This window comes from Talpa europaea, assembly GCF_964194135.1.
Source record: "Talpa europaea genome assembly, chromosome: 12".
Lineage (NCBI taxonomy): Eukaryota > Metazoa > Chordata > Mammalia > Eulipotyphla > Talpidae > Talpa > Talpa europaea.
The window spans coordinates 32,338,935-32,359,017 of NC_140079.1; the positions used below are offsets into that span (position 1 = coordinate 32,338,935).

At 46.5% G+C, this 20,083-nt stretch overlaps 1 protein-coding gene across 1 annotated transcript; it reads left to right on the plus strand.

Annotated features, from left to right (window-relative positions):
- Positions 1-1,082: 1,082 nt before the first annotated feature.
- On the plus strand, positions 1,083-19,455 carry VPS26B (VPS26 retromer complex component B; the record flags this gene model as incomplete). Its single annotated transcript, XM_084248698.1, has 6 exons — positions 1,083-1,305; positions 9,298-9,454; positions 13,067-13,231; positions 16,507-16,682; positions 18,713-18,855; positions 19,309-19,455. 6 exons carry the CDS (start codon positions 1,083-1,085, stop codon positions 19,453-19,455), a joined length of 1,011 nt encoding a protein of 336 aa, XP_084104824.1.
- Positions 19,456-20,083: the final 628 nt, after the last annotated feature.

The window sequence follows — 20,083 nt, forward strand, 5'->3', positions numbered from 1 at the left end:
CGCGCGCCCCGAGACGTTCCTGCGGACCAATCACAGCGCGTGGAACGCCCCGGCGCCCAATCATCCCAGCAGCCAATCGGCAGGGGCGCCTGCCGCATGCGCAGAGGGTGGGGCGGGCGGAGGACTGTGGACTAATCCAGGGTTCTAGGGTCGAGCTATTTGGTCTTTTCTTCAAAGTCGGGGTCAAGAACTAAGACAAATTCTAATAGCATCTTTCCCACGTCATTTTATCTCAAACAGGGGACAGTTTAAAGGGGACTCAGAACAATAGACTTCCTGTAATTATCACCTTTGCCCCCTGTTAAGCGACATTTCGCGTGCGTGTCAAGGGCCACTTTACCCCGTCGGACAGCAGTCAAATGTTGCACGAATATGAATGTGCACGGTAGCCTCACGTTCATAGAACTGAAGCAATAAAGAAAAGCAAAATGAAAAACAAATGCTTCGGGGGGGACATCTGCAGTTCTTTTAATTTTGCGGGGTGTCTGGGCCCGAAGGCCACTGGGAAGAGGCCGCAGCCGCCATGTCAACTAAGGGCAAGGCTGGCGGCCCTTCTTCCACTGCGCGTGCGCACTGAGCACACCTCCTGGCGGCCTGGAGGTAAGCCCTTCAGAGGCAGAGGCGTGCGCATGCGCCCGGCGGCCCCAGCGCGTGCGGGCTGGAGGCCGCCCCCAACTCCTCCGCTCCCCCCCTCCGCCCCCCACCCGGAGCCGCCTAGGCACCTCGGTGCGTTGCACCGCAGGAGGCTTGGGCCGGCTCGTTTGCTGCTTAGCGCCGCACCCCACCCGGTGGGCGGCAGCGGCCACGCACGGTCAGGTTCTGCACTGCGGACCCCAGAATTGCATTGCGGGCCCTCGCCCCTCACTGCCGCCAGCTGCTGGGGCGCGCTCGGGACGGGCGAGCCGCGGGGCTTCGGTGCTCGGGGCGCCACAACCGGCCCTGCCCCCTCCCCAAGAAGCGCGCGTCGCCCCCGCCGGGCTGCGGAGCTGGGGTCCGCATCCCCCCCTCCGGCCTTCCCTTAGGGCAGCCCCCGCCCGGAGAGAGGAGCGGTCCTACCGAGACCGGCCCGGCCCGGCGGTGAGATGAGCTTCTTCGGCTTCGGGCAGAGCGTGGAGGTGGAAATCCTGCTGAACGATGCGGAGAGTAGGAAGCGGGCCGAGCACAAGACGGAGGATGGGAAGAAGGAGAAATATTTTCTCTTCTACGATGGAGAAACCGTGTCGGGGAAGGTGAGCCTCGCACTCAAAAACCCCAATAAGAGGCTAGAACACCAAGGCATCAAGATCGAGTTCATCGGGCAGATCGGTGAGTCGGGGCCTCCCTCCCCCAGCCGCGTCCGCCGGACCCGGGCGCCCAATTGGATCTGGAGGGAGCGGGGTGGCTCCCGGGCCAGCTCCTGTAGGCCTGTCTGAACCCCTTCCCCCCGCAATCTGAGGCCCGCCCGCCGGTGCCTTTCCCTGCGCGCCCGTCTTCCCAGCCAAAAGTGACAGCGCGCCGCGAGGGCGGCGAGCGAGGCGGCTGGGAGCGCCCCTGCCGCGCCTTGCGGTGTGCGCCCCGCGCCCCAGCCCCGGGGTACCCCAGTAGTCCCTTCGCCGAGCCGCTCAGCTTTACTAGTGCTTCGAGGATTACGGAGTGAGATGCTCCTGCCATAGCCTGCAGGTGGGTTTGTTAGGGGGAAACCGCTCTTCCAGTACTGCCTTTGCCATTGCCCGGGCACCCACAGCTGGCAGACCCAAGTTATGCGAGTCCTCTGTGCCTCCCTCAGTTGCATCCCCACCCACTCGCTTTTTCTTGTAGGTGTGATATGGGAGAGACGCTCACTAGTTTCTCATATCTCACCCTACCTTTGAACTGCCTGTCCTTACACATTTTGAGAAAAAAAGCCCTGCAGCCTTCAACTTCTGTCTGTCCACCTCGCTTATATCCCTAAGATTTCTATATAAAAATGCTAGTTTTCTGTTGCTTGTTTTTCTCCTTAAAGACAAAGAAATGATGCTTCTAAAACCAAAATTAAATGACCAGACTTTCTTGAAGCTTCAACAGTCTTTACATGTGGTTATTGGTAATTAGAACTAGACACTGAAAGGCAGTAACAATGCAGAAGGCTGTGGGAGTTGCCAGTCAAGACGGGGTTGTTCCATTTCTAAGACTATTTGGAGGTTTTGTTCAAACTCTCAGGTACTTCTGAAATGAGCTTTCTTTGCCATTAGGTCGGGAGTAGATTCACAGGAAACATACATATGAGCTGAAAAAACCTCCAGCAGAGAGCCCCTACCCTGTACCACCCACTGCACAACATAACCCTATTTTTTTGGGAACTTCCTGGGAAAGCTGGGTCAACACTCTTTTCTCACACCCTGAGAGTCAGTGGAGCAACTTGTTTGCCCCCCCTTTACAGAGCCAGGAAATAATTTTAGCTCAGGTAGGAACCCTAGAAGGAGTCCGTTTCGCCTGTCTCTGCAGTCCACTGTTCTCTGAAGCCTTTGCCTCTGTACTTAAAAAGTTGCAGACTGAATGACCCTGTAGGAACCTTCCTATTGTTTTATCCAAAAGATGCACAGTTTTTTTACATATGAGGGGGGACTGAAGAATGAGTTTCATGCCTTCTGCTTTGCTGCTTTTAGCTTAGATAGGGTTTCTCAACAGCAATGGTGCTGACATTTTGGGTCTGATCATTCTTTTTTGCTGTAGGGTGTTTATCCGTGTCTGGGGCTTCTGCCCTTCAGAACACCAGAAGCGTCCTCTCCTCTTCGCTCTAGCTATAACCACAAAAATGTCTTGAGATTGCCATATGTTCTCTGGAGAGTAAATCACCCCTAACCACTGGATAGGTAGTGTGAATCCAAAGCATTTTATGCTAAGTGTCCTCTTTGAGATAGTTGAGAAACCCTGACCTACTTAGAATTGGTAGTAGTTTAAAGTTATTGCACAGACTCTCTGCCTTCATCATAGAGGTATAGACAGGTATATTTATCTGTGTCTCTACCGTGGTGATATGTGATGGTGTGTGAAAGAGAACAAAATGCCCCCTGCCCCAGCAATAGGAAATGAAGCGTTTGGGGAAGCTGTGCACCTCTTTGCACCTCAGCTGTCTTGCCTATGAGGCCAGGGTAACAAAACCACCCTATGAGAATGTCAGGGGATCACACTTCGTTCAGAATATGGTGTATTTGTATCTCACACCTGAGACAATCTCTGTGGACAAACCCTGGGACACCAGAGTAAAGCGAGTGAGTGACTTTACTCAAGTTGTGGTCATGTGGTTTTCCCCTTCATTGCACTTTTTGACTATGCATGAATTAGGTGACACTTTGGTTAGTTTCTGAGGTCTGGCTGTATGGGTCTCACTGTAAGTGGGTAAGAAAGTTGCTATTGTGCTGTCTGCTTTCTTTATTGGTTTCTGTTATAACTCAAAATTATTCTCCATATAATCTCTTGAATTTGGTTCTTTTTTTCCTGAGAAATTCCATAAGTTGAAGTAAAGTGATCTGTGTTATTAATCTTTCTTAACCTTATGGTTAATTTCCTTTTCCTGTTGGTAAAAGTATATCTGTTCCACCTATGTAGTCTCTGGAGGGACAGTCTGGTATATGATTTAGGGGCAAACAGACTGGGTTACTTCTTTAGATACAGTGCAGTTTATAATGTACAGACTTTGCTAAGGTCTTGTGAGGACCAGAGATGATATATATGAAGTGCAGGGCTTAGCACACATTGTAGGGGCTTAGGAAAATCTAGTTAAGATGATCAATATTTTTCCTTTGCATGTTCAACTTGATTCCTCAAGAAATTTCTGGGGTCTAGACCTTTAATACATGCCTCGTTTCCAGCTGCCTGCTAGACATCTCCACCTGTATGCCCCCGGTTCTCTCAAAGATACATTCAAAACAGAAATCCTTTCTCTTTCTGCTCCAGCCCCAGCCCCAGCCCTTCTGCTTCTCTGATTTTCTCCATTTAGGCCTATGTCAGCCTCACAGATCTGTGGTTCATCTTAGATTCTTTCTTCCTTCTCCCATACCATCTACCTGGCTTCTAAATCTTGGTCAAAAAATATATATATATATCTTAAATTTGTGCTTCCTCTCCATTTTGAATGCAATTTACAGTCTTTATTAGTTCTATTTGTGGTAGTCTCCAATTGGTCTTCCTGCCTTTGTTTTCTTCTTTTAGATCAATTTTTGTAAGGTTGAACTTCCTAAAAGTCAGTTCTAACATTGTTAGTTTCTTATTAAAACTTTTTCATTGACATCCTACTGGTTAGAGGGAAAAAGTACATCTGAATCTTTCCTGAGCTGGTCCCTGCCTTTCTCTCCAGCCTCACCTCTCCTTTACCTGCCCCCTCACCACTTGTAGTTTCCTCAAACTGTCATGTTCCTTCTAGAATCTTGGCATCTTCCTTTTGTATGTGAACAATTTTCTGCAAGGTATGACTTTCCACCCAAGCTCCTACTCACTCTTCAAGCACAATAAACTCGACATCCATCAGAAAGCCTTCCCTGACCTCCCTGACTGATGTAGGACTACTTCCACAGGCCTCGTTGCCAGGGTATGATAAGCTTATGACTTTTCAAGCAGGGTATGATAAGCTTATGACTTTATTTGCTTTACTTGTTTGTCTCCCTTCAAACCCTATGAGTCAGGTGGCTAGCCTCTACTCTCAGTGACTAGCACATACTAGGTGCTCAGTAAATATTTGCTAACTGGATACATTGATTAGACCTAAGAAGTTACAGGGGCTAGTCTCCGGATTATTTTTTCCATCTCCCTCTCAATACATCTCCCTCTCAATACTCCCTTGAAAGCAAGGGAGACTACAGGTTTGCTTTGCTGGTTACCTCCAAGAAGCTCAGCTTCTTGTAGCAGAGGCATGGATAAGCTAGGTGCAGGCCTAGCTTATGCTTGTAGCAAAGGCATAGATGAGCTAGGTACAGGCCGCACTCAAAGCTCCTGAGAACGAACTTGACTCAGGATTGACATTGCCACCTTGCACAGCATCTCACTGAGAAAACTGGGCCAAGGATAAACTGGATGTGGGTTTAATGTGGGCCCATGCATCTTTCATCACATAGTCTTATGCCAAATTGATGCTGATTTCTTCATATATAAGAAATAACAAAGTTGACACATGACATCCTTTTAGGCCTGCACACCTGCTCAGGTGTTTGAATGTTACCCCCTGAGTGTATAATCAGATCTTACTTACCTGCTCTATACAAGTTGCCCTTGTCTAAAGTAAGTTTTTGAGCTGCTCTGGGAATGTTCTGCACCTGGTGTATATTTTTTGATGACTTAGTCTATATTCTAATAGGGCCAACAAGTGTGTGGGAGGGCATCTCCTTGTCACTGTAGCAGTTCATGGCCACATCTTTTAGAAGAATGCAATGTGATATAAAAGGGACACTGAAGGAAATTCTGGAGAGACCATTTCTCAGTTGGCATTATTTGGGGAATACTAATGGATGATGGAAGGCAGAGCCAGGCCACCTTGGAGACCAATGGGGTAGAATAAACCAAAAGTAACTGGAAGGCCAAACTTGCAGAGGCAGACAGACTCAAACACCCTCGTACTCCAAGGCCAAGTAGATATTATCTTTGAATTCTTAAAAGTAATGCTACTGAAGTATCTGAATTTATCAGCATTAATCAAGCCTGTCCTTCTAAAAACTCTTGAGAATTTCTGTATTTTAATTTATTAACCCATGGAATACTAAGTAAAAAGCAAATGAAGATTAAATGGATTGATCCTGACCTATTAATAAGTAGTTGTAGGATTCAGGGCAGAGCTGCGTCTGGGTGTGGGCAGCCTGGAGGCATCACAGCACCAGCAGATTTATAGGGCTGGGAGGTCTGAGCAGATGGGGCGAGCTTAAATTTCAGGAGCATAAATCCCAGCACACAGTGGCTGGGAAAACCAGGATGAAAAAGAGGCTCTTTGGAGGTCCTTTTGCCCTGACTGACTTTTGTGCTTTTAAGACTGAAGCCTGGACTAAACATGGTCCTAGCCTAGCAGCAAGTCTCAGGGTGTCTTTCACAAGATGGCCCTGTGATACAACGCTGGTTCAGTTTCCTTCCAAAATGGCAAATTCACTCCTTGGCCGTTGGTGGCAAGTTTCACCATGAAAACTTCCTGATAGAATGACAAGATGTCATTTCCTCCTGTTGGACGAAAAGGAGGAGGCAAAAGACAGCGGAATTACCTTTACCAAAGACTCAGTCAGTTCATATCTAATCTGAAATGACTGGCCCTTGAGGACTCTGGAAGTTGGGGAGAAGTAGAATTGATTTATGTCTGCATGTTGGGACAGAGTAAAGGCAGTTAATAAACTTTAGGGCCCAGACCTCTTGCCAGAACAGCTTGGGTCTTCTACTTTAATTTATGCAAAAGGAAACCAAGCTTCAGGCAAATGGTCAAGGATGACTTCTTTCTGCCCCTTTGCCACACAGTGTTTGCAGGAGCTCTGCAAGTGCCTTATGAGCTCTCGACTACAAAGTCTGGTGCAGCTGCTGCTAGACTACACCCTGGCTGCTTCTCCGTGATGTTTGATGTAGGAACTGGTGTTACCCTGCAGCCTGGAGGAGCACCACGGAGAACGTGACACTGTGCAGGGAAGGCCCTCTCCTGCCAGATGTTCTGGCTGCAGCCAGGTTTCCCTACTCGGTCAGGCGCACTATTGCCGGGATGCTGGGATGCTGGCAGTCTGAGTGAACTCTGAAATGTGCTCCCCTATCCTTCTGTTTTGTTGTTCATGTTGCCTTTGAGCTGTGTGATCACATTTGTGTATTTTTCCATCTTTCTGTTCCAATCTTCTTGACTGGGATTGCCTGCTGAAAGTTTCTGGAAACTGGGGCCTTGCTCTGCCTGCTTCTGTCGCGTGAAATTATGGCCAGAATCCAGTGCTTGGGTAGGTTCCCAGTTAAGGGATCAATTCCCAGGTAGGATCCAGAGCCATTAATAAGATTTCTGGGGGTAGCTAGCAACCAGCAGGAGTAGGGAAGGAGCCCTTGTCTGGGGCTGGCCTGGGGCTCTGTCCTCCCTGCTCTGTGCACTTCCTTTCCTTGGAGGGCACAATAACTGGATTTTGAGAGGAGCAATGGGTTGTGCACCTTTCCCCATCCTTCTACCCCAAATTTGAAACTGTCTTCTCTCATTTAGTGGTTTTGTAGATTACTTCTTACCCAGAGTGCTGCCTGCTTCTGAAACCATTTGTGTTGAGAAGAGAAAGTGGATTGTCTCTAATATAAGGTGGATCAAACTAACTGCAGAAGAAATGGGCAACAGACTTTTCCATAGAGTAGAATATGTTGTAAACTCATACAGAAATGGCAGCACTCCTCCGGGAGTACCCACACTACAGCCACCTTCTCTAGTTGGCTGGACTAAAGACAGAGCCCGCTTGCTTTAAAATGCGTCCCATCTGCATCATAAAGGTTGTCTGTGAGAGAGTCCCATCCAGGGCAGCAGGTGATTGACTGTGTACTCTGACCAAATGCACCTGTAGGAACCTTTGTCTCCATTCTGGCATGGTTCAACCCTAGGGCAAGACTGGATTCTTTCAGCTCTCAGGAGGCAAGAGATCTGGTTTGTGGGTCCAAGAAGGCTTTGGTCCTAATTGGGGTTCAGACCTTGTGCTGTCTCAGGTGGGCTCAGAGCATATCAGCTCAGTCCTGCTGCTCAGGATACTCCCAAGAGAGTGCTTGCTGTGCTCCAGAGAGATGGGAGTAGGCCGACCGGGTGGTTGTCCCAGACACTCCTCTCTGTGGACCTGTCTTGTCCCTGAGCAGCTGATGGCAGAAGTGGCAAGTGCACACTCTGCCCTATTCCCTCTGGTCTGCCTACTGCTGGTTGCAGCCTCTTATAATAGGACTGGAGCCCAGAAATGCCCAAAGAGTGATGCCCAGACTGGAATGTGGTCAGTAGCAGGGGTCCTCACTGTCCAGCCATTTCTGGGGGTATGGAAGCTGGGGACATAGGCCTTATCACTGAAGACCATACAGTGAACAAAAGTTAGCATCTAAATAGCAGAGTACAAGATGGTGGCATGAACTTATACTAAAGAAATTTCAGAACTGTTTGCACAGAGGAGGATGGACTTCAAGCAAGGCTTCTCAAAGTGTGGTTGCTGGACCTGCAGAATAGCACCCCCTGTGAGCTTGTTAGCAGTGTAAATTCTCTGGCTCTACCTCATATCCCCTAGAAACACTAGGAGTAGGGTCGGGCAATCTGTGCTTTAACAAAGCTTGCAAATGATTTGGATACACACCAATTTGAGACCCACTGATCTATATGGGGGAAATAGCATCAACACTGCAGATTGGCTGTAGGATTCCTTTTGAGAGCTAGTAGCAGTGGCCAGCTTATGTTGTGAGTGTCTGCTGTCTCTTTGGTACTATTCTAAATCCTTTACCTGCATTATCTCCTCTGATTCTCAAACCTCATGAAGTGATTATCACCCCCACTTTACCAGGTCATAGAACTAGGCACAGTCCAGCAGGAGGCCTGCTCTAGCCTCAAGCTTTGCCTCCAACCCTGTGACTCTAACTCCACCAGTCATTTAACCACCAGGCTTCAGTTTCTTATCTTTTCAGTGGTTGCTCAGGCCTGTCCTAGCTGTCTCCCAAGATTATTGTAAGACTGATATGATTAGATAACTATGAGAGTGCTTTCAAAAGTTAGAAATGTTAAAAAACTGTTAAAGAAATGTGGTTTTTTTTTTTTTTTAAATTTTGTTTATTTATTTTTGTGTAGAAGAACTGGAGTGTAGGCCAGAGGTGCAGGAGGTGAGAGGATTCACCAGAGACAGAGTGGGTAGCAGAGCAGTCAGATTTACTGAAATACACTGCTGAGGGGAGCAGTGGGGGAGGTAGGAGAGGTCTGCTGCGCTTTATGTGGGTTAGTTCCCTGGCTAGGAATTGAGCTCAGGCTATCAAGGGGAACCCTCACAGTGATTGCTCTAAGACTTAACCGCTAGGCCACCAGGGAGGCCCAAGAAAGGTGGTTTTGATAGCTGTTCCCCAGATGTGCCCCTAACAGAGGTTCTGCCCTGATGTCCTGGAGCAGGATCATACTGGGTTCTTATGCTTTTTAATGCTCTCTGTACAAAATGGAAGTTTGGAAAGGAGGGCGGGAGGGAGACCAGCTTGTGGCAGATGTGGTAAAGGAGTGGGGTCATGACAAGGGGAGTCAGAAACAGGGCTGGCAGAGGTCTGTTTCAGAGGGAGGTCTTTTGAAAGCAGGATTTCTGCAGCCTGGTGCGCCCTGGCTCAGGGTCTGATGGGAGACCAATGCTCTCTTTCCAGAGCTCTACTATGACCGTGGGAACCACCATGAGTTTGTGTCCCTGGTGAAGGACTTGGCCCGGCCTGGAGAAATTACCCAGTCGCAGGCCTTCGACTTTGAATTCACGCACGTGGAGAAGCCGTATGAATCCTACACGGGGCAGAATGTGAAGCTCCGGTAAGTATGGCCTGCCCCGTCCCCACCTTGCTCTGCCCAAGGCTCTTGACCTAGGTATGGAGAAGGGAGAGTGCTGAGAACCGTGGTGTGCTGGCGAAAGTTTAACAATGGGCTTAAAAGGAAAAACCCCTGGTTTGTAGCATTTGTTAATTTTTATAGTGTAGGTATTCCCACCATGGTCAGTTTCCAGCTCCCACCCTGGTGTCCCCTGATACAGGGTTGGGGAGAGAGGCACATGGCCACTTTCATGTAGCATAACTGGCATGCAGAGACACCAGATATAAATTCGCCCAAGAACAAAGAAAACTGTAGAATGTAGCATTTCCACCACTAGAAAGCCATATTATGTTACCTTTAAAAATATATTACATTTTTAATGCAATTCACTTAATTGTAAGTGTATATAATTTAATTTTAAATAATTGTTGTATTTAACACCCAGTTCATAAAATTCCCAACAATTTCATAGCTGGCTTTTGTACATTGATAGGAGCCAGCCCAGGCCCCACGTATTTGAATCAGGACATCATGGTCTAGGTTTACCCCACAACAGGAGGGCGATCCTGTGTCACTCAGCTTTCTCATTTGAAAAGTGGGTAACAGATTTGGATTTTCATTCCCAATCTTTAGCATGATATACTGGGTTTTTATGCTTTTTAATGCTCTCTATACAAAATGGAAGTTTGGAAAGGGGGGCAGGAAGTTATATAAAACATAACCCAGTGTGACAAGGTCTTTAAAAACACATTTAAGCACATGGATTGTTCTTACTGCTCCATCTTGGAAATTTGGAGGGTAGGGACTGATTCCAAGACCTCTGAAATAAAATAAAAATCCACAGTAGCCATAGATTCTTGGATGTGCCGTGAAATTGTTAGGTTACTGGGACAAAGAAGACTTCTTAGGCTCTGAACACCTAGTTCCAGATCTTGACACTGTCACAGATAGTCAGCTAGATTCCTCCCCTGGAGCCTGGGTGTAGGATGGGGCAGATTGTAGCAAGAGCTTTCCTCTCTTTTTTTTCTCCCTCGTCCTGTCTTCCACTAGAAGAGTAATTGTAGGCTCTTCTTTACAGAGGGGTCTAAATAGCAACCATATTCCACTAAAGACAGTGTCTTATCACTACACTCAGAGAAGACTCCTGGCAAGGGTGAGTCTTAGCTGGTCATCATCAAGCTTGGCTAGGGGAGTTATTGTTAATTAATTTTATTTTTTGCAATACATTTCTCCTAAATGTTTTTATAGCAGAAAGGTGTTGTAAACAGTACGGTAGTTCCTCAAAAGAATTAAAATAGAATCACCATGTGATCCAGCAATTCTGCTTCTGGGTACAGACCCAGAAGAAGTGAAAGCAAGGACACAAGCAGATTCATACCAGCATTAGTCACAGTAGCCAAAAGGTAGATGATATCTGAATGTCTATCAACAGATACATGGATTAACAAATTGTGTATACACATAATGGACTGTTATTCAGTTCTGGAAAGGAAGAAAGATCTATCATATACTACATTATGGAGAATCATGAACAACATTATGCTAAGTGAAATGAGCCAGTCGTGAAAAGACAAATATTATGAGATTCCATTTATATGAGGCACTTGTCAAAATCAGAGACTGGAAGCAGAAAGGTGGTTACCAGAGATTATGGGAAGGAGAAATGGGGCCTATTGGGGACAAAGTTTAAGTTGGGAAAGTTGAAGAAGTTCTAGGGATGGATGATGGCAACTGCCCCACGACACTGACAGTGCTAATGCCTCTGAACTACACACCTAAGTGATTACAACGGTAAGTCGCGTGTTACATACTGTAGGGGATGGAAAACACCTCTTCCTCTACCCAATTTAGGTTTATTAACTGGGCCATTCTCATTTGACTGATGAAAGGCAGATTGGCAAGAGAAAAAGAAGTTTATTCGTATGTGCATTGTGTAGACTGCTGGGTCTCCAAGATCATTAACACACACCGGTGGTTAGAACTTACATAGAGCTTGGTTGAGTAGAACCTGGGATTTATACAGCATCTTAGTGGAAGAAGAGTCATCTTACAGAGAAGTGACAAGACAAAGGAAAGACACTGAGCTTATAGGAAATCAGATTGTGGGAAGGTATATAGGAAACATGGGTGATGAGAGCTGTTTTAGATAGTCTGTTAGGTGCTTCCTCCTGGAGTCTCTGGCTTGACAGGAGTCTTGAGCTTTCTCTGGTTATTAAGAAGAACATGTCCTTCCTGGTAAGAGAGGGGACTGCAGAGAGTTTTTCTTGTGAATGTCTACTCTGTTACTTTCAGCTCAGTATAATCCTTACACCAGAGTGGCGTATTTGGGGATAACTATATTTAACAATGAAAAAAAAAGGAAGGTGATGCTGTCCACATTAATTGCACTTCAGGATTCATGTTGAGGGATGAGTAAAAGAAGGGAAAATTAGATAAGGGCAACTAAGAGAAAATGTAAATTCCAGATTAAGGGCTTGTATCTTTTATTATGTGGGCAGAGGGAAGACATGGAAAGATCATTTTGGGCTCCATTTTGTTTTCAGGTAGGGGATTGTTCTTAAGTTCACCTGTAGTATTTAATGGGTGGGTAGAGTATGGAGACAAAGCTATCAGAAGGCTCGGGTGAGGTCCTGAGTGTTTTGATTTTAATGGACATAATGGGAACACACAGAAACTTGAGGATTTTAACAGACACCAACAGAATTTACCAATGACAGGGGATGCAGACAGAGGAAATCAAGAGGGAGAGATGATTTATCCTGTTCTCGTGAGGAGTTTGAAGCACCAGCAGAATGGAGAGGTATAAAATTGACCAGACAGTTGTCCTCACTGCAGCAGCCCCTCCCCAGGGATCCTAGGTTAGCCTGACTTACCCTCTTCAGACAAACCAGGTCTTTCCCTGCCTCTGTTGTTTTACATACAAGGTTTACACTGAATTCCTGAATGCTTTCCCCACAGCACTGATTCCTGTATCTGAGTTAGTACTTCCCATGTGTTCTAATTTTTCTGTTTATTCGCCTATCTTCCCCAGTGGGCCGTGAGTTCCCCATGAGATGAGTCTTCTTCAGCCTATGCTTAGCAATTAATGTTTGCTGAATGAATCACTGACTTAATGTCTCCATTCCCTGCCCCTCTCTTAACTGTGAGGGACTCAAAAAGTACTTATTAATTCAGTATTTTTCAATGAGTAGATATGCAGATAGACATGCAGATAGACTCCCTGTGCCTAAAGAGCAGGAGCTACTTCAAGAAATGAAACCTGTGCACAAATACATGACAGATAGTGGGGAGGGCCATAAAAGGCATACAAATAATATGCTATTGGGGTCTAAAGCAGAATAATCACTTTTATTTAGAGCAGCATTCTTAAGCTAGGGGTGGAATCATGGTGGGATTGGGGGAAAGAGTCTTTGTGCTCTCTAGAATTGTAATTGCTGAACTGTGTGGTTAAATTCACATATGTATTTTTCTGGGAGGTGGGTGTACAGGTCTAAATTCTTGAAGGAATACCAACCTCCACAGTGGTTCTGAGCCCTGTAAAGGTTCTCTCGGGTGGGTTGCATTGGTGGGCGTGGAGACTGGAGTGTTTGTTTACAACATGTCCACCTTCTGCAGGTATTTCCTTCGAGCCACCATTAGCCGCCGCCTCAACGACGTCGTCAAAGAAATGGACATTGTGGTCCACACACTCAGCACGTACCCAGAGCTGAATTCCTCCATTAAGATGGAGGTGGGCATTGAGGACTGTTTGCACATTGAATTTGAGTACAATAAATCCAAGTAAGTCTCTGGGGCCCAAGGTTGTGGAAGAACTCTTTAGGGAGTTTAAGATAGGACTTGATCAGAACAAACTGCTGGAGCCCCTTGCCTTGCTGGTTTATGGTGATCTACTGTGAGGAAATCACAGAAAAAATACAGTGAATATATGTGCCACCTGGCTATAGGTAGACTGACCAGGAAATAAACATTTTACTGAAATTGTAAGTTTAAGTTAAACATCCTAAGATGCCTTTTAAAGTCAAGCTAAACTAATTTTAAGGTTATTTGATTTGGATTCTAGATACAGCTGTTTCCTTCTCATGAGAATGAACTCATGATAACCATTCATTATCATCTGTATCCTGTGTACAATATGTCTGTAGAAATCACAGTGCAGACACTAAACACCAGGCATAGTCTCCCTTAACTAAAATGAATTGTAGCAAAGAATACCTAATGTCTTTTTATAGAAGTCTTGAAATTATTTTAACCTGCAAGATAGGAAGTCATGCGTATTTTAAATGGTGTTTACTTTTAGGATATCAAAATACTTAACTGCTTGTAAATCACAAAACTTACTGATAGTCAGAAATACACCATACACACCTTGCTTTTCAACATGATAACGTTTCTGAAAATGTTTCAGTATCAAATAAGCAAAAGCAAAAAAGGTAGTCTATTCATAGAGACCTAAAGTAAATGGCATTATCTCTACCGGTCGTTTCTCTTTGTGGGGAGACCTTAACCTCAGACCTGAGCTAGGGCTAGGCCAGATGTCTGTCCTGAGAAGGAGCAGAAGCAGGGGTTTTTATTTTATTTTATTTTTTTAAGATTTATTTATTTATGCATACAAAAACTAGGCTATAGGCCAGAGGTACAGGGGTGAGAGGTCTCACCAGAGGCAGAGAGGGGAGCAGAACAGGTGGAGCTACTGAAATATACTGCTGAGGGGAGCAGTGGTGAGACAGGAGAGGTCTGCCTTTGCCATGTAGGTTAGCTCCCTGGCCAGCCAGGGATCAAACTCGTGCTGCAGTGGCTGCAGATAGCTTCATAATGCTGCGACTTAACCCCTTGTGCCACCAGGGAGACCCAGAAGCAGGGTTTTTTAAACTAAGAACATAAATGCTTCCTATAACAGAGGTGAGGGAAATGTGTATTTTTTCCCCACCTCCTCCCTGGAACCAAGTGTTGGGGTAGGAAGGTAGACACTGCTTGACCTGGTTTCCCTCCTATGGAGTGGCCGGGGATGAGATGGGAGAGTGATTGATCTGGGCCTGATATGTACAAGAACCATTGCAGGACTCAGTGGGCCTTCCTGGGAAGGAGCCACCAAAAGGGCCTCTCCACCATTAACCTAGGTACCTCAACAAGGGTTTGCTTGGGAGGATGTGCCAGGAGCTCACATCATATTGCTTTTCAATATGACACATGTAGGAGCTCAAAATGGCCATCAGTCAGTGGTGTGTTCAAGACCAAAGGTAGTATGTGAAAGGCCTTTTCAAGAGTTGGTTACCTGAGGTCAGGGACTGGGTACTTGCAGATGTTGGCCCCGACAGAGATTAGGCTGTACTGTGTGAGATGCGCCACCTCTGTGATGTAACCAAAAGAGTCAGCTTCTGTTTGGCCACCAAGGAATGGGGCTAAAGTTATCTGGGACTAGAGTTTTTGTATCTTAGCTTTCACATCTGCAAAATGGTGGGGCTTGGGTGATGTAAAGGAGGAAGGGGGAAGTAAAGGAGGAACCAAGCAAAGGCTCCTGGCCCCTCCCCAAGAGCAGCTCTTCTGGGTTTCTGACATGCCACACTTCTGTATGAGATTTCACTTAGCATAAAAGATTGTTCAGTTTATACAGCTTTGAGAACTACAATGTATGGTGTCCAAGCATCCTTTCTAAAATGCTTGAATGGCCTACATTCCACTTCTCTAAGCGCTCTTACATTATCTACTTAGCATGTCTGCAGTCTTCCCTGTTAGATTATAAGCAGAAAGGCAGCATGAAATCATTGGGGGAACATTAGGAGTTAGGAGCCTGGAGTCATTTCTGTCTGTTCCCTACTCGGATCCTGATTAAATTATCTTCTCTGAACACCCTTCACCTATAATGAATGAGGTTAAATTCTAAGGTCCCTGCCAACACTCATGTACTGTTGCGACAGGAACTTTGTGCCGCTTTGAGGGGGAACACAATGAGGGACACAACGGTCATGGAGCAGGTTTGCAAGGCAAGACTCTGCTACTAGAGCAGAAGTTCTTGTGCCGTTTTTTGAAATCATACAGGATAGTAAAAGGTAATCATGTGACAATGATATGAGGAATAGGGTCCAGAGGGTAGGATAGGTTAGGAATGGAGGACAAAGTGTTACAAGGGACAGGGAAGGGGACATTGTGACCATGTGTCAAGAGACATTTGCGTCAGCAAAGTATGATGTTATGACAGGCAGAGTTCTCCCAAGACCGCCATGGGGATAGTCACATAATTACGTCAGTGGTGGCCTAGGCGTCCCCAGGCCTGCCTCGTGATACGAGCTATACTCTGTAGGTAGTCAAGGAATGTTCTGCTGTGATTTGTAGATATCAAATAGGTCACACTTGACCATGAGTGGCCAGCTCATAAGAACCCACAATGTACCATGATTTTGAGCTTCATGTTTGAAGAATTACTGTCTGCCTGCTGTGCCTGATACAAGGCTATGTACATACAGACCAAATGACCTGGAGTATGAAGCTGGGAGGGGAGATGGTGTCCAGAAAATATTATGCAACAAAGCTCAGAGCAACAGTCCTGGGAACAGAGTACAGAGAAAAGGTCTGATGGACAGCAGTTCGTGCATCTTGCTCTCCTGGTCCAGCATGGCCTGAGGGGTCCACAGTACACAAAACTGTTTGCTATGGGCCATCGAGGCCCAGTTCCCAACAGACAGTTTGTCAAGCTCAGGGAGGAAGAGGAAGACCTGGTTCCTGATTTATAGGACCGTTCTCTGTCACATTCCAATATCTAAAGCATACATATACACAAATACAGAAGAAAGTTAGAGTACTGTGGAAATAGGGCAGATGAGCAATTATGAACAGAGGATGAAACAATTAGGACACATCCTTTTAAGTTACATATAGGCAAATGGAAGGGACAGAGGTTACTTTGAGTCAAGAAGAGAACATATTGGGAGATCTTTCTGCAAAGGCAGTGGTGGGGGAAGATGACTCAGGGTGTGCCGGGACACCATCCGTAGCCAACATGCAACCCGGGTGTGTAAAGGTCCAGCTGCTGCACATACATCTTATTTTCTCTTCCCCAGATACCATTTGAAGGATGTTATTGTAGGGAAGATATATTTCCTGCTGGTGAGGATCAAAATCAAGCACATGGAGATTGACATCATCAAGCGGGAAACAACGGGTACAGGCCCCAACGTGTACCATGAGAATGACACCATAGCCAAGTATGAGATCATGGATGGTGCACCAGTGAGAGGTGAGCGTGCTGGCCTCTGAGGCCCAGTGCCAGCTCCCCTTTCTCCAGGCCCTGCACAGAATTTTGGAGGGTTGAGGGATTGCACTGTTATTAAGTAAAATTTCCTACTCACCTATGATTTTTTAATCTCTAACTGTACACCATGAGTCCCAATGAAGAGGGAAAAGTGCCGAGTATGGGGACGTTTAAGCTCCTGCCCCGTCTGTGCCCAGATGAGTGCCACAGACACCTTGTTTGTATGCAGTGCTGTGCCTCAGGAGTTATGTGTGTTGAAAACAAGAAAAGTTCAAAAAAAGTACTACTTCAGCAGGCCCATTTGAATATTTTACTGCTTTTTCCTGTTAACATTCCTGTAAACATTCTTTATTGCTAGGGGGCAGGAGATTAATGCAGAGTAGTAATTTTTTAATTAATTTTTTTAATTTTTTACATCATTGTTCATTTTTAAACAGTATTTGCTTCCCCCCACCCCCTCAGGTGTAGTCCCCATATAGTTTCCTTCACCAGTGCACCCATGTACCATCACCTCAGTCCCCTGTGCTCCTCCCTCCCTCCCTCTGCAGGATGTCTCTCCCTCCTCCCCTGCAGGATGTCTCTGATTAATAATTGTCTGTTTTTGCTTTGTTGTGTTTTGTATTGTTACTATTTTTTCACTCTGATGCCTTACTGGGTTCCCCTATATTCCTGCTATAAGTGAAACCATGTGATATTTTTCTTTTTCCTTCGGGCTTATTTCACTGAGCATAATTCCTCCTAGCTCCATCCACATTCCTGGGAATGGCATGAGTCATTTTGTTACTTAGTTCCAGCTCTGATGTAATGAGTCATTGTCTGAGTTCACTCACCAAGGACAGATACCATTGCCAGCAGTCGCAGGTGCTACAGACGGCACCGAGAACTGATGGAAATGGTCCCCCTCCTTTTCCACGGAGCTTCCATCACATCAGGGGTGAATGAAATTGAAAACTTTGTGATTTGGGGAATCTACAACTTTGGGAGTTACCAAAACTTAGGTTCTTTGTTGGCTCTGCTGCAACTGATGACTAGAAAGTATGTTTTAATTTAGAGACCTAGGTGATGCCTGGGTCTCATTCAGTTTATTTCCAGTTTGGTTCATGTAGACGGAGGAGTATCATACACTTCATAGCTTGGCAGGGAACACAGCAACAATGACAGGACATCCTTGCGTGTCACAGGGCCACGTCCTTGAGGAGTAAGACTTCGCTCTCCTGACTCTGTTCCATATTTTTTACCTGCTGTGCAAGTACAGCCAGTTGTCACTTTCCCTGCACAAATGAAATGGGGCACTGAGAAACAATATAAACAGCAGATAATTAAAAGATCATTTATATTTATCTTTAGACTTCATTATAAGTTTGGCCTTTCTCAGTAGAATTAATGCCCTCATTTTGTTCCAGTTGTACTGGAAAAGGCACAGTGTTAGAGCTGGAAGGGATCTAAACTATTATGTTGTCTGATTCTGCAATTTTTCATGTGAGAAAAATAAAAGTCCAGAGAAAGCAACAGATTTACAAGTGATAAGCTGGTCAGGGTTCGAGAATGGGGAAAAAAGAGTCTTTAGTCTCCACCTCAGCCTGCCAATCCAGCTTCAAGTGGGGATGTATTTGGAGGAAGGGGGAGACTTCCACAAATTAGGATAGAGGGAGGTGGCATCACAGTTGCTAGGTGCCAGGATGCATTAGCTGGGTTATGACAGCTGACTCTTGAAAACCCAATAACTGGATACATTACATGTAATCAGAAGATGCTTACGAGTCCCACCCAGTGCTGTTCACACTCACTGCTTCTCACTCATCTCTGCGTTGGGATGGAGGACATTCAGACGGCCTGGAATGGAAATGCAGTCACATTTTTGCTTCAGCCTCTCATTAGGCACATAACTTCCCCAAAGCAGAGCATTTGCGTGAATGTTCCAAGCTGTGCTTGGGGTCAGAGAGAGTTGCTGTGTTTGGAGAGTGGCTTGCTGTAAGCTAGAGTGGATTGCTCTGATTCTTGTCTGGCCCTTACAGGAGAGTCCATCCCCATCCGGCTATTCCTGGCGGGCTACGAGCTCACCCCCACCATGCGGGACATCAACAAGAAGTTCTCTGTGCGCTATTACCTCAACCTGGTGCTGATAGATGAAGAAGAGCGGCGCTACTTCAAACAGCAGGTGAGCAGGGATGGGCACCATCCCTAGACCACTCGTTGTCCTGGAGACAGAGCAGGAAGGGCATCATTCCTGTGGAGAGCAGCCTGTGTTTCTCACAGAGGAAGCAGAGCGGTACAGGGCAGAGAACTTGTTAGCCTCTATGTCGCATGTTGGTTTACCAAGAAGTGGAAATGCTGGGTGGTCCAGAGGCCCATAGCCAGAAGAAAGGTTACCACTTGGTACCTAGAGGCTACTTTCTTGGGTCCAAGCCCTGCAACCACTCTGCTCTTCCAGGCTGCCTTAGCAAAAGGAGCCCCAGGGATGGGTGGGAGCTGTGAACAGCTGCTGCTGTCTTTGGTGAGATAAGCAGAGGGGGATTTTGCCCAGGATTCCCCAGAAGTGGGAGCTCTGGGAGACCCATTCCCATGTCTCCCTCTCATCATGTCGTGTTGCACCCCTCTCCCAATTCTGCAGGAAGTGGTGTTGTGGCGGAAGGGTGACATCGTACGGAAGAGCATGTCCCACCAGGCAGCCATCGCCTCACAGCGCTTCGAGGGCACAACCTCCCTGGGCGAGGTGCGGACCCCCAGCCAACTGTCTGACAACAACAGCAGGCAGTAGGCCCCCGGGGCCAAGAAGCAGCTGGGTTGGTACCCAGCACCCCGTCTACCAAACACCAGCGGCTGGGGAGGGGGAGGACGGTGTGATGCTCGGCTGACCCGTCACTTGCAACCTGAAAACAAATCATGTTTTTGACTTAAATTCTTTTCTCTGAAGACCCTAAGGGGCTTGGGTTGGGAAGCAGTCTCCCTTGGGATTCTACAGCTGATGTGGGCATAGGGAGAGGAGGGAGCATCCTGGAAACTCTCAGAAAGAGCCTTCATTTGAGGCCTTCCATGTGGGGCTGCCTCACGTCCTATAGCAGAGCAGAGAGCAAGCATCCTTGGCTCCTGGCTCTCTAAGCTTCCTGATATGGGATCTCAACATGTCCTGTGAGTCTGAGCTGCCAACAGGGCCCTGGACAGTCACATCTTATACTCCCTCTATTGTCCTGAGGTAGTGGCAGGAGGAGTTGGGCCTGCCCCATCCTAAATAGCAGGATACTCAAGATCAGGAAGCTACCTCTTTGGAGTCTTGGATGTGGTGCTTCAGAGTCTCCACAGGCCACCTCCTGTCTGGCCTTTCTCACTGCTGGGACCCAGGCACCTACCTTCTCCATCTTCTCTGGGTACTTGTCAGTACCATCTTG